At 43.0% G+C, this 13,545-nt stretch overlaps 1 protein-coding gene across 3 annotated transcripts in view; it reads right to left on the bottom strand.

The window, feature by feature from the left end:
* Positions 1–1,076: 1,076 nt before the first annotated feature.
* MBNL3 (muscleblind like splicing regulator 3) overlaps positions 1,077–13,545 on the bottom strand; it is a 76,745-nt gene continuing 64,276 nt past the window's right edge. For 2 of the 3 annotated variants that reach the window (XM_050902030.1, XM_050902031.1), the window contains 3 exons: positions 12,725–12,819; positions 11,194–11,267; positions 1,077–8,538 (listed from right to left, as the gene is read on the bottom strand). In XM_050902030.1, coding sequence (XP_050757987.1) covers positions 11,211–11,267; positions 12,725–12,819 — 152 coding nt within the window. In that variant the 3' untranslated portion in view covers positions 1,077–8,538; positions 11,194–11,210. Of the gene's footprint in view, positions 8,539–11,193; positions 11,268–12,724; positions 12,820–13,545 lie in introns of those variants that run through there. The other variant, XM_050902032.1, reaches the window with a different exon arrangement.

Here is a 13,545-nt window from a genome sequence, read left to right as displayed (position 1 = left end):
AGATGTTAGCGCAGTTAAGTTACTCGCATCTTCAGGGGATTCCTGATGTCGTCTTCTGCTGCCCATGAGATGAGCGATGCTGCAGCCCAGCATGGCCATGCTCCCCAGCTTGGTGCCTCCAGCTGGACCCAACATGTGTTGAGACCGGCCGGTAAAAGCTGAAGCAGTGGTGATCTCAAGCCAGTTTAAGGGTAAAAGCCCTCTTTTACGGCAATGCTGTTGGCACGCAGGTGGCGACCAAGGTGGCAACACCACCGAGCAATTTTCTTACCTCTAAATCTGTGCAACGTTACAGAAGGGGCAAACAAACTCGGCAAGAAGCAATTTTCTCTTGCAGAAGTCTAGACCAAGCTTAGCCATGGTTGCTCCGGACCGTGGCGAGAGGCGTCTCCAGCCTGTGCCGGCCGGAGGCGTGAGCCTGGCAGTGCAGCCCAGGGATGAGCTGGGCACTTGGAGGAGAGCTGGGGAATCCAGGCTGCTGCCAAAGGGAGCTTACTGTTGTATTATTGCACTGGGACATTCACAACAGTATCTGACACAAATGCTGAAAGAGAAAAATTAATACACACATCACTGTGCTACAAAAGCTGCAGGCCTTTGAATGATAGTCAATTTATTCTTCATGATTATCTTCAAATGCACAGCTCTGATCTCCTCTCTAATCACATCACAGACAGGGTCAGAAAGGAAGCATGGAAAAATACAAACCAAGCATACCACATCACATGTGTCTCAGAAGGTCTAAGGCACAAGAGAAACCAAAAGGCAGCATCTTGAAAGTTTTACTTTTTATTTTTCTAAAATACAAATGTCTTTCTTGTGTTAGTAACTTTAATATGATAGGCCGAATGCATCCAATAAAAAGGAGGCACTGGCTACAGAATTCAAAATACTGAAGGTATTTTCTGGAAAGAAATTTATTCTGTTGTTCTACACTTTAGATATAACATTGAATCAAATTCATTAGTTATTATTTTTACATCAGAACCTTTGAAGTTTGGGACTAATAAACTGGAACTTGAAAAGTTTTTAAAGTAAACTCCTATTAATGTGTAGATATGGATCCATAAAAAACATAACCAAGAATTTTATACACTTTATTAAAAGATCAAAAAATAAACAATAACAATATAGAAGTAACATACTAAAATGAGTAGCATTATGCACATTTCTAAAGCACGTACAAGCACTACAGCAATATAACGTGGCAAAAAGAAAAATAAATTCAAAGCGTACACCCTGTTGGTAGCAGTTGAGGGAATGAACTATCGTGTTATGGAACTGAAATATTGCATTAGCCTACGCCTGTCTGGATCTGATGATATTTTAATTTCTTACAATTCCACAGGGCTAACTGTAATCGTTTGTATATATTTTCTAAACTATACCATTAAATTGATATCTAATGTTTCCCTTACTTTGTTTTACCAGAAATGCCTATGAAAAGAAGAATGTGCTTCAAAGATCTACTTTACACAGTACAGTATAAATGTTTTTATATTTAAATTAAAAATTGACAATTTAGGAGAACATTCTCTCTTTGATTTTAGTGATTGCCTAAAATACAATTCTCTATTTATAAAAAAAAAAATAGTGATCTGTTGTCAGGTGATTTAATAAAAAGTGTGGGGAGTCTCGGTTCATTTTCATGATGTAAAATAAAAATAGAATTAAAACAAAGCTAGTTGGAAAGAAAAAAAAAATCCCATAATCCAATCTAAGAATGGTTTTATCATCCCCTCATCTGCTAGGATACAAAAGCCATGGCAACAAAATCATTTGGCTTCCACCACTATCAAATAGCATCTGTGTACAGTAATAAAGAACTGGAACCTTGTAATTCAGTGTCAGGTAATTCTCTCTGTTGTGTGTTTGGAAAAATAACTTCATTTTATTTAATAGTTGTGTTATTTTTGCATGTTTAAGTATCTCATTTGAGAGGCATATAGAGTTATTCTTGATGATAGAGGATGTCAGTAAAGATCACTAGCAAAGATTTTAGCAGTGTTGTCATGATCATGCTCATACCCCAACGAAAAGAAGTTTGACCAGCTACGATTCATTTCACATAGTGCAAAATACTTTTATCTCATAATCCTAGAAATGAGAAAGAGCTTGATTATAGAAATTGATTACAGCAAAGGGAAGCCTTAGTAGCGTGGTGGCTAGAATTAGCTGATTATTTCAGATTAAAATCTAGGTTATTATAACACCCATTAAGAGAGGCAACATCTGATTTTTCCCCGTTTTAAAGACACTGGGACTGCATGATGCTACGGCTCCGATTCAGCAAACTACCTGCTTAAACAAATCCCGTGGTGCAACGTGGGCTGGGTGGGCACTCGCTGGCATCATGAGGAGTCGGAAACCTCCGAGATGCCAGCAGCGGTGGCTGAAGAGCAGGTCTTGCGCTTAGCAGTGACACCTCAGCCCCCAACCCTGCAACAGGCAGGAAAGGGAGACGGTGACATCGGGTGCCACCACCCACCGGTTCTGCTCTGGGGTGCGTGACTCATCGCTTGAGTTGGGACCAGCCTTGCGGCAAAACCAGCGACCTTTCTAAACTGAATTTGGGGCTTGGGTTTTGCAAAAAACCACCTTGTTCCAATCAAAATTAAATGGGTCAACACAGGGGCTTCAGCTTCTCCAAAACCCCCCCGGTACTGCCGAGCCCTGGCAGTACCACCAACACAGTGGAAAGGGAACCAAGAGGCTGCTCAGCAGGCTGGGGGACCACGGCTGGGCTCTCCTTTGGTAGCAACTCAATGGGGCTTGTTAACCCCAGGCAGAAGCACCAAGCCGGCCACGCTGCCACGACCAGTCTCCACCTCCCTGCCCCAACATCCATCCGGCAGTGCCGCCTGAGCAGGCAGCACCAGCCAGCACTGCCACGTGGCTCTCTCAAATGAACACCGTGGCTGTCACACAGCAGAGGAAACTGGCCCAAGACAATCCAAAACCACCCCTGTCCATCCACTGTCATCAGCCCCTTCCATTTTGTTACCTTGCTCCAAAAGGGTTAAAAAAAAAAAAAATAAAAATTAAATAAATTAAAAAAAAATCAGGAAGTTGCGACATTTCAAATTCTCTCTGGGATTTAAAACACACGCTGCAATGACAGTCACCTCTAACAGATAAACACTTCCAGCTAGAAATAGGATTAGGTGCTAGGAAAAATGTGTGTATGCTGCCACGGACCTATCAGTCCTAATAGGATTCACCGAGAACACAACCTATCAGAAAGATGACCTAGGGTGTGTTTGAAAATGTAGGCCGATTAAAAAAGAAAAAAAAGTAATTCAAATCTTTGCTAGTGACCTTACTAATTAATTAAACACTGTTTCCCATTTCTCTGTGCTGCAGGTTGGAGCTGACCTGTTATCAGTCTGCTGTATAATAAGCTATGGCAAACTACAAAGCTTTTACAACAGCAAAGCAACATCATGCTTTCAGATAAGTTTTATAGCAAAAAACTCCTCCTTTTCAAAGCCTTAGTAATACCTATCTCTTTTACAAACTTTTCCTGTATTATTACAGACTTTTTATATTCAAAATAAGTTCCAAGGATTTCTTTCGTGGACTATGTACATAAGTGCAAAAAAGGTGTGTCTCACACATTCGTACACTAACTGAATCAGTTTAACTGCAGCATATTTGTATCTTCAACACTGTTACGGGGTCATTCCACAATATTTTTTTTCTTATGTACAGTTTTTGCTAATATAAATTAGTATTAAAATAGTCATATGCTTAATTATTTAGCCCTGATCGTAACGTAATTGCGTGAGTGCTCAATTTCTGGAGAAAAGAAAATTGCAGGCAGAGCTACAGTACTGAAACGGATTAATTCTGAATTCCCATCGTGTGAATGAACGTGAAATGGAAGCAAGACCGGTCACTACGTCATAAATACAGGCTGTCGTGTTTTCGAAGTGAAAATACTGTGGAATAACCCTTGCCACACAACAATTTCTACAAGCTATAAAACCTGACTCTAAATCCATGTGTTGTAAACTTCTTGACTGAAAAAGTGACCTTAAAGACACAAATTCAGCGTTCACATGGGACTTTGGGATTTTAAAAATATTCAATCATATCTTTATCTGACAGTATCGAACTGTACCTTTAACAAGCTCATACTGTTACACATCACTTTTAATTTACATGTGAAAATTTCACAAATAATGTATACAAAGGTAGCCATGTTGTAGTTTTGTTGCCATAGCAACAACAACTTAATATAATTAGTTAACAATGAATCTATCATTGTAGGAGTTACATACAAAGTTAATTTTGTTCTTAAACTGTAAACTATACAAACTAGTTATGGACTGTATTCTATACCTTACCATGCTTCAGTGTTGGTTTAGAATATAACTAAATGGGCTGAATACGTGTATTAAAAATTTTAAACTTTCTCTAACTCTCCTTCAAAATTAAATTCATTAGTTACTAAAGATATCAAAAAAAGCAATAATGAAAACCTTAAAAACTAATGATAGAGAAATGAAAATATATGACATGAATTAATGCGTTGTAGCCTAGTAACAATGTGTTGTAGCTCTATTTACATTTGGATTAGGCTATCAACTATTTTTTTTTTTTTTTTAAAGTTATTACAGTCTTTAACATACAGTATATACTCTAAGGCCTTCAACAGGCACATGGTAAAATCAGGTCAATATCAAACTAAATCCATTCAACAGGAATGGGAAATTAGATTTTCCTCATAAATTTCACCTTTTTCAATTTTCATGTCTGTGAAATGTACAAGGGATAAACAAAACGAGGACTCCAGTTTCTCATTCATTGTGTACCCGCGTGTCCTAGAGCTACTGTACCACGCCAGCCAGCAGCCCGCGAGGAGGAGGAGAAGACATCTCGCCAGGCACACGCGTCTCCTCCTCTGGCCAGCGGCACCCACGAGACACATACCCATCTCCATCGCCGCCTCGACGGTGGCGGCCCGGCTCTGGCGGGACGTCCGCCGCCACCGGCACGCCGGGAGGACCCCACCGCAGGAACCCGGAGCGCCGGTGCGGCTGCGGTTGGCGGCCAGCCCGGCGGTGCTGCCGTTCGGGAACACTCCGAGCGTGGTGCGAGACGGCAAGGATGGATGGCAGAGAGGAAAAGCGCTTCGGAGTGCTCGGGAAGGGGGCCGGCGCGGGCTGGCCAGGGAGGTAACTGTTTCTAGAACATCGCGATGCAAAAATACACAGTCAAAAATCATCAGCTAGAAATTTCCAACTAAAAAACACGGCTGATTGTGAAATCATGTTCCAAATTACTAAAAACACTGTATTTAACAAAAATAATCTTAATAGTTTTATGAATCCATTTTATTTTAAATCCCTCTTTTATTGTCTGCTTATGTTACAGTTTAGTAGTAGTACTTTTTATTGAAACTACTAACAACCTTTTTTCGTGAAAATGATCAATCTCAGCTTTCATTTTCCCTCTGCATGACCCGTTTTATCCAAGTTTCAGCATTTCTTGCATATTGTTTGCATAAGGCTGAGAGAAATGGACAAAGAGAAATAACTTTGGATAAATAAAAAATATAGGTTCATGGAAAGTGGGAAGCTTATAAAAATGTCACTAAAATTATATCGATTTAAACAAACTTACATACATCTCTTGTCAAATAAAGGATGATATTCATGCTTTTATGACATTTGTTTAGAGTCACTAACTAGCTCGGTGACTTTGTAATAGTTTATTTAGGAAATTTATAGTCTGGCGACTGGTTTTTTTTTCTTTTCTTTCTTGAACAAAGAAAATTAGAGCAAGTCATTGCACAACTAGTTTAAATAGTGCTACCTCAAAATGGCATTTTTGCCGAGATTGTTTTGAATTTGGTGAAGTTTAGTGCTTCAAGCTTTTCTTTCCTTAAACTCATTTACAAATTAACTCTAAATTTGCCAGCAATATAAAAACTGTTGTGGCACCTAATATAACTACCCTGAACATCCCTCATTGGACCTCTTTAATAAAAAATAATCCTTAAATGCTTTTTTTTTTTCAGTGCTTTAAATGTGACATGAAAACAGCTGTATTCTAGGTTTACATTCTATGCACATCTATGCCAGATGTTTAAGTCGATAAATAAAATAGGAGGTTACATCAAAGTGTCAAGATATACAAAAATCCATTTAGCACTGAAAAAATTCCAACCTCCTTGAACTCATAAAGCCATACAAGCTTGAATGCATCCTTTCTGGCTTAAGAAGATCAGCTCTGTTCTTTGTTGAGGCACTGGCACAGGTTGTGCAAAACCCATTTTTGATACACAAATAATTTCAAACAGGAAGTACTCAAACCCACTTTTTCCACTAACAATGTTATGGTTTTGGGAAACAGAAACTCAGTGGTGAAAAGAACAGGTATGCGGTCGCCAATAGAAATGAGAGTCACTGATTTCAGGCAACGCTCCTGCTTGTGAACGCTGATGGCTGGGGAACATCTACGGACACAAGCGACTGTCAAAACACGGGGTTCATAAAGGAGGGTCTTGGGGGTGATGTTTTTTCCCCTCTCTCAGGGTTTGGTTTAAAGCCTACTGAAACGAATGGAGAGATTCCTTCTGGCTCAAGGCCTTTTTGAGCTGGGCTCTTCAAAGGTTCCTGCTATGAATGAGTTCTCCACGGACAGATGGGCAGAGCCTGCTCTGGGACGCACCAGCTGTGCCCTAGATGCCCCTCCATCACTTGTGGTCCGTGGAGATACACATCTAGCAAACTATCTGTGCTCACACTGGAGGAGAGGGGGCAAGGAAAGTCTCTAACCAAGGCCAAGGAACTTGGAAAAGAAAAGAAAACCTGGTTGTCAGGATCTGGCACCCTACAGGACCACTGAGCTCGGGGTGGCCGGCCCTCCGGACACTGGGAGCTGGCCTCTTGCTTGGTTTCAATAATGATTCTCTTTCTTCTTGTATGGAGTTTGTGGATTTACAGCAGCAAATCCATCTCTTCCATAATGCCAATGATACTGTAGAGCTACGACAGGGATTAATTTGGCTGTATCCTCAACCAAAATGCATTCTGCAGCCAGATTGTTCAGCAACGCAGCATAAAGACAGGCTGGGCTGTCCAGGGTGCACGGGCTGGAAATTGTTTTATTCGTGCGCATGAAAAGGAGGTATTGAGAACTAGCCCTTGTTGTGTGGCAAACATTGCTCTTGATCAAGTAGAAGGTGCCAAAATAAATCCACTGACCTAGAGGAGCTCCATTAAGATGAACGTTTATATATGGTAGAAAGCTTATGCTGAGCTTTTTCCTGCTTTGTTACTGCTGTGTTTGCTTTAAAGGGCCAGAGATCACGGGGAAAAAAATCACCCACTTATAGAAAATGGTGATTAAATAATCGGTGCACGCTGACAAAGTTTCAAGAAGAGCCACATAAGATTTCAGGCCGAAATGTTTCAGCATGCTTAGCGGAGACAAACCCCCGGGCATGGTATTACCCAGCTTGGGCTAAGTCATGGCTGTGGGCCCACTCCAGCTAATGGCTGGCATTTGCTCCTCTCCAACGCAATGAGTCTTTGCCCAACTGAAACTGTCTCACTTCACCACCTTTTTTTTTTTGTTTGTTTTGACGGCACCATGAGAACAGTAAGAGAGATTGTGCGCCGTTTGCAGCTGAAAATGCACTTCAATGGACAACAGAACTGCAGAAATCCCTTGATGCTTACCACTGTCTGAGCAAATTGTTCCTGTCCCCTTACGGAGCCTGGGCTTTTGTGGTTTTTTTCCCAAAAGTTCCCAGAATCAGCTCATTGTATTGAAAGAAATACCCTGAACTGGACTAAAATGACAGCTGTCCTTTCATATCACTTGTACTAAAAATTTGGAGACACTATCTGAAGGCAAATTTTAAATGGTAAAAGGAGCATTTAACACAAGCAACTTTAGCTGACATTAACAGCAAAATCCAGCGAAGGGCAGAACATTCCTGTGTCGTGTTTTTCAAGCACATAATTCCTGTTTCCCACAATAACATTTTTAGTAAAAAACAAACAAAAACCCATAAAACCTACAGTATATGAAAACTTAAGACATAACAATAATGAAAAAATGGTATTGAGTATACTTGATAATGATGTACACTTTAAAACAAATCAATAGACTATGATGTAAACAAAACAGATAACACTTTAAAAACAAGACAAACATTTATCCATCGATAGTATACAGTAAACCAACAGTCCGCTGTGCAGATGCACTTATCAGGATGGTAGTCATAAAATGATTAAGTGTGTTAAAGTAATGTGTTATAAAAGTCTATTATAATTTTCTACTTGTATATCTCATATAACAGAGCGCTGTTTGTTAATTGTTTCTATAGTGCTTTTTTTTTTTTTTTTTGACATTCCCATTGATCAGTTTTTGGTTAACACGTAGGCTGCAACAGGCTTACTGTAGAGGTGGTAGAGAACGATAGAGGGAAGAGGGGATATATACAGAAAGGCCATGCGCAGCTTCCCACCAAGAAGTCCTGGTGCTCCATAATTTTACTGTTCACAATTTCAACATGGTCTGCTGCAGGGCAAAGAAAAAACAACAACAAAGAAAGAGTGAGGAGTTAGAGAGAGATACATCTATATTTTAATAAAAGTCATTCTAATAGGATACATTTACATCCTCACTGCGTTGCCCAAGAGGTTGCCATTAATATGTTGCAGAGAGAAAACATTTTATTCCCTTAATTTTCTGACGTAGGGTGAAATTGCTAATAACACACTTGGCATCCTCTTTAATCTACGCTTAGGGCTTTCCATTTCCAGTGCGCTTCACACACACTGACAAGACAATTAGTGAAAGAGGGAGGTGGGCGAATAATAGTCTTATTTTTGGACAGGATGGCAGGTAGAGAGTGACTAAGGAGAGGGCCAAAGGAATCCCTGACCCCTGTTAGCTCCTTTTTCCTTCAGAGAGCGCCACAGATAGTCATATTAACATCTGATCCTAAGGAGCCACGAGCCAAAGGCGAATCGGGCCCAGAGACAAAACACAGACGCAGAAACCCTGTGCTCAGGGGACCCTCTTCTGGGAGCAAATTGCGTCTCTCGGGATGTACTCGTGAAAATCCTCCCCTGAAGGACCCAACACTTGTCTCCTGCAGAGCTAGGCTATCCAGCCTGGCTACCAGGACCTTGTCAACCATGGAGGACAGCCTCGTCAACTTGCCAGAGCAGCAAGTGTTTCAATTACCCAACTCCCACTCAGGGCAGCTTTGGGAATTGCCCCTCAGCACTGCAGAGTACCAGCCAAGGTCCTTGTCTGGCAAAACACTTGAGCACATGCACAATTTCACATGCTCGAGTGGTAGCATGAAACGATGTGTCCTCGAGAGATTTGCTCGCCTTTAGTTTATGCAAGGACACAACGGGTAACAACCCAGGAATGGGATCAAAACATGCATGCTGCTGCATGAAAATGGTTGCTGGTGGGTCTGTGAGCACGGGGGATGCTGGGGGACACAGCCCTTTTCTACCAGCCTCCGAAGGTGGTTTATGTCCCGCAGCTGCGAGGTGTTAAAAGGACAAGTGCTTCTGGCAGAGCGGTGGCTAACACACATGCTCATACTGCCCTCGTGAAGAACAGGCTCCTCGTCTGACCCAGACCCTCTCCATGCCCAGCAGCCTGATCCTCAATAAATCTCATCAAATTCAGTATGTTGACCCTACTTCTTTCAAGCAAAGGTTTTTCATGGTCCTTAACAGCATAGCCGATGCTTTGTTCAACAGACTGTGCCGTGCTCCCTGCTTACTGAAGAAATACATCCCATGGAAGTTCCTCACCTAGTCTGAAGTCACTATCTATTGACAGTGTGAGTTTAAGCACATACACACGTAAAAGTGAAAAGAATTCAGAAAAAAGAAGTTTCCTGAAATAAATGCTGAAAACAATCTCAAAGAGTTCAAGAATGAGGCTCTTCCAATGCAAATGACCTCCTTATCAGGTGGAACAGGCTGTTTTGCATGTGTTATGGAAACGGGTTAACATGTCCGGTGTCACGTCTGTCTGTCTGTTGTTTGGGAGAGCAGTACGCTGTGTAACGCAGAACATTTTCAGTAATGGGGATAGCTTGGTGTTCACTCCTACATGAACAGGGGTCCATGGCCACAGTTAGCGGGTCATTTATACATATGGTACTTTATAAAGGTCAGCAGAGATAAGGGCCACCACCAAGATGAGTAACTTCTGTCGATTGCTAAAAATATTAGAGAATTGCTTACCAAATTAATTTCCAACATTTAAGTACTTGCCTGTAATACGTGACCTAAGGAAGAAATGGGTTGCATATCTGTGTATACTAAATGGCCTGCATTGGGAAAATCTGGTGACCTCTTATTGAATTGGCTGAACTGCTCTTTACTCTCTTGGGGTAAAAAAAAAATACAGTGATGAACTGAAACCTTCAAGGGATTTTCTCTCATGAACATGAGCTAACACTCACAAAGAAAAGCAATGGAAAAATTACACTGCTGCTACGGCTGTGAAATAATACTCAGTAAGTCAAAGAAAAGGACAAACTCCTCCATCATTCCCACTCTGAGAAACCTAGCAGCCTAGGGAAGCCCAGGATCTGCAGGTAGGGTGAAGGATATGTTGCTTGTGGCATTCATCCTGGTCTTAAACACACACATGGACCTCTGAAGAAACCCTCCATGAGCCAGGCCCCCACTGCAGCTGAACAGCAGATCTCTGCTCAGACCAAACCAGCCTTGCAGATGCACAGCAGCTGATGATGACCCAATCCTGCTTACCCCAGGAAAGGAAATATGCCACTAACAGCAAAAGAGAAGTTACACCTTTTCAGCTGACTCATTACCAGAGCAGTCTTTGCCATCAATAGCGCAAATCCCTGAGGCATCTGCAGGCAGCTGGGAGCTGTGCAGAGCAAGAATAATCTGTAAACACAGCCGTCAGGCTCGGGGGGATGCAAGAAGGGAGGCTGTGAGCATCGTAAAACAGGTATTTTAGACACAAGGAAACATTGCTTGTTATAAACCATAGGGCTGGTCCGTATCTGTGCTGCAGCTGCTGAATTTCTGTTGAGTTGGCAGAGCGCGAAGCCACTGGGGTCCCACAGGCTTGCTCCCTCTGCCCGAGCCAGCCCCGCTTTTGGGGGATGCAGTTCCCTCGTACAAAGCAATCCACCGCAAAGAGAAATACCGAAGAGGAACTTACTGTTCTATCGGGAACTTCTACATCTGTGAAACAAACATGCTGCTACTCAGTTCATCTACTGATAACTGGGATATCTACAGCAAAAAAAAAAAACAAAGAACACAACACATTAAAACATTGTCTTGAGATCGGGCTGCTCATTCTGTCTTCAGTATCAGGTTAGTAAGTACATCAGTGTCTTATACAACAGGATCCATTCCCAAGATGTCTTTATTTTGCCACACATTAAGTACAACATAGCTGCATCACTACTGATGCCTCGTGGAGTACGTGGTGATTGTACTGGGATTTTAACTCCATAGACTACAAGAAAGACAGAAATGCCCTGAAACTATCTGGCTGAAACAGGACTCATACAGCCACAGAGCAACGCTGCACAGGAATTTCTGCTTTCTTCTCATGACCAATATGAGTAAGACCTGCTCTACCTGAAAATAACAACAAAACACAGAAAAAGACTAGCAATCCCTACTGCGAGCAGTATAACACTGCCTAGGACTTATGCAGGCAAAACTTCTACTGACAGCCTTGTTACCTCACACTAGCAAAAGACTAGAGGATGCCCCCTGAGATATTACTGACATTTGGAATGGCTAACAGCCTCCTACAGAACAAAGTGACACCCTGCTTTTTTTGCAATAGCTGTAAACCTGAGAGCATGACAAATAAAAATGCTAAAATTAGTATTGGGGGGAAAAACCAAAAAGTGTTTGAAATGTCTCTGGTCTAACTGGGAAAAGTTGGGGCACACCAAATTATCAGGAAGCATCACTAGGACAGGTTGTGCATATACAGTTCAGGACTGGTGCGGAAGCAGCCATCACAACTCAGTATCTTCAGAGGAAAGTTTTGGAGAGAATTATGGCTTGGCAGACATGCATGAAATCCTGTACACTTATGGCAGTGCTACAACGGCACGTACTGCACATCCAGAGTCATTTCTGTAGGGATGGGTGACGTTACTGGTGTAAATAAGCTTCAGACTTCATAGCCTCACCCCCGATATTTTGGGTTTTGGTTGGGTTTTGGGTTTTTTTGGTTGTTTTTAGAGTCCAATCGTGTGGTGGGGGGAGGCCGCTTTGTGTTTTCACTTCCACTTTCCAGCCAGGAGAGGACATGCCAAAATACCACGGGGAAGGATGCTCGGGGTGGTATTTCTGCTTGAGACTGAAAGCAGAAGTGCTGCAGGTCTTGCATGACAGTATGGTCAGGAGTTTTACAGCCTGGTTGTTCAGGACCCAGGGGGGGTGTTGTTTTTGGAGAAGCGCCTGCACCCCTGCCAATCGCCCATCCCTACGCTCCAGCCAGGCTCGCCGCCCATCCCGCACATGGCAGGACCGGCCGGTGCCCCCTCACCGATCCCCGGACACACACACGCACACACACACGCACACACACACGCTGCCTCTGCGCGCCCGAGCCTGCGCCGAGCCGAGTGGGTCGGGAAGGCGCTCGGCCCCGCGCAGGATCCGGCCCTCGCCCGGTCCTCGAGATCTGAACACGTGAAAGAAAGCCATTGAAAGGGCCAAACCTGATTGGCGGTAGCTGTTGCAGCGAAGGGGACGCTGGTGGCAGGAGTTGTTGCTGCAGACACAGTGGTGGGCGTAGCACCGTGCATCATGGGCACTTTCGGAAGGGAACCATGGAAGCGACATACGGGAGGGTGGAGCGTATATATATTTTTTTTTTTTGGTTTTTTTTTTTTATGTAACCATGGCAACATGTGGTGGATTTGGGGGCGTGGCAGGAATCACAGCAACAAGCCATGTGACATCGTCATGAAGGACACATCGGGGCGCAGCATGCAATCACAGTGCAAAGCAAGACAGCGTTGGGAAAAAAAATAAACAAGAGAGAAGGGGAAAAGCCAATTACAATTATAATTAAGGAAAAAACCAAAACATTCTCAACACTTAGTACATTTATAAGCAGAACAATGATGTATTAGACTCCGAGGGCCAAATTTCCAAAGGGGGGAGAGGGCGGGTGTGCTAGCAAAAGCCCACGTCAGCTCGCACCCGTGGGGAGTTAGACACAGCCAGTGCACGTTCCTTTGGGTGGGGACATTTTGGCAAGCGCACCCTCCCGCCCGCCTGGGAAAGCTTGTCCCCTTCCCTCCCCACCCCATCCCCGCCAGCAACCAGAGGTACATGATGCACTTTGCAGCGGCTGCCGCAGCCCTTTCACCAGGTTTTCTTGCCTCTCTCTAGCGGGGACAATGTTTCAGCACGAGACAGAGCCAGAGGCATGGCAAACGAGCGGCTGGCAGCCCGAGCTCTCTCCGTACAAATTCAGCGTGCTTCCTTTCCACCCTAATTCTAGAGGATTTGGCAAAACTCCCCTCTTGTGGGG

This window comes from Gymnogyps californianus, chromosome 9 (assembly GCF_018139145.2).
Source record: "Gymnogyps californianus isolate 813 chromosome 9, ASM1813914v2, whole genome shotgun sequence".
NCBI classification, from domain to species: domain Eukaryota; kingdom Metazoa; phylum Chordata; class Aves; order Accipitriformes; family Cathartidae; genus Gymnogyps; species Gymnogyps californianus.
Note: the sequence above shows the minus strand (reverse complement) of the source record. Positions and strands in the feature narration are given on the sequence as shown.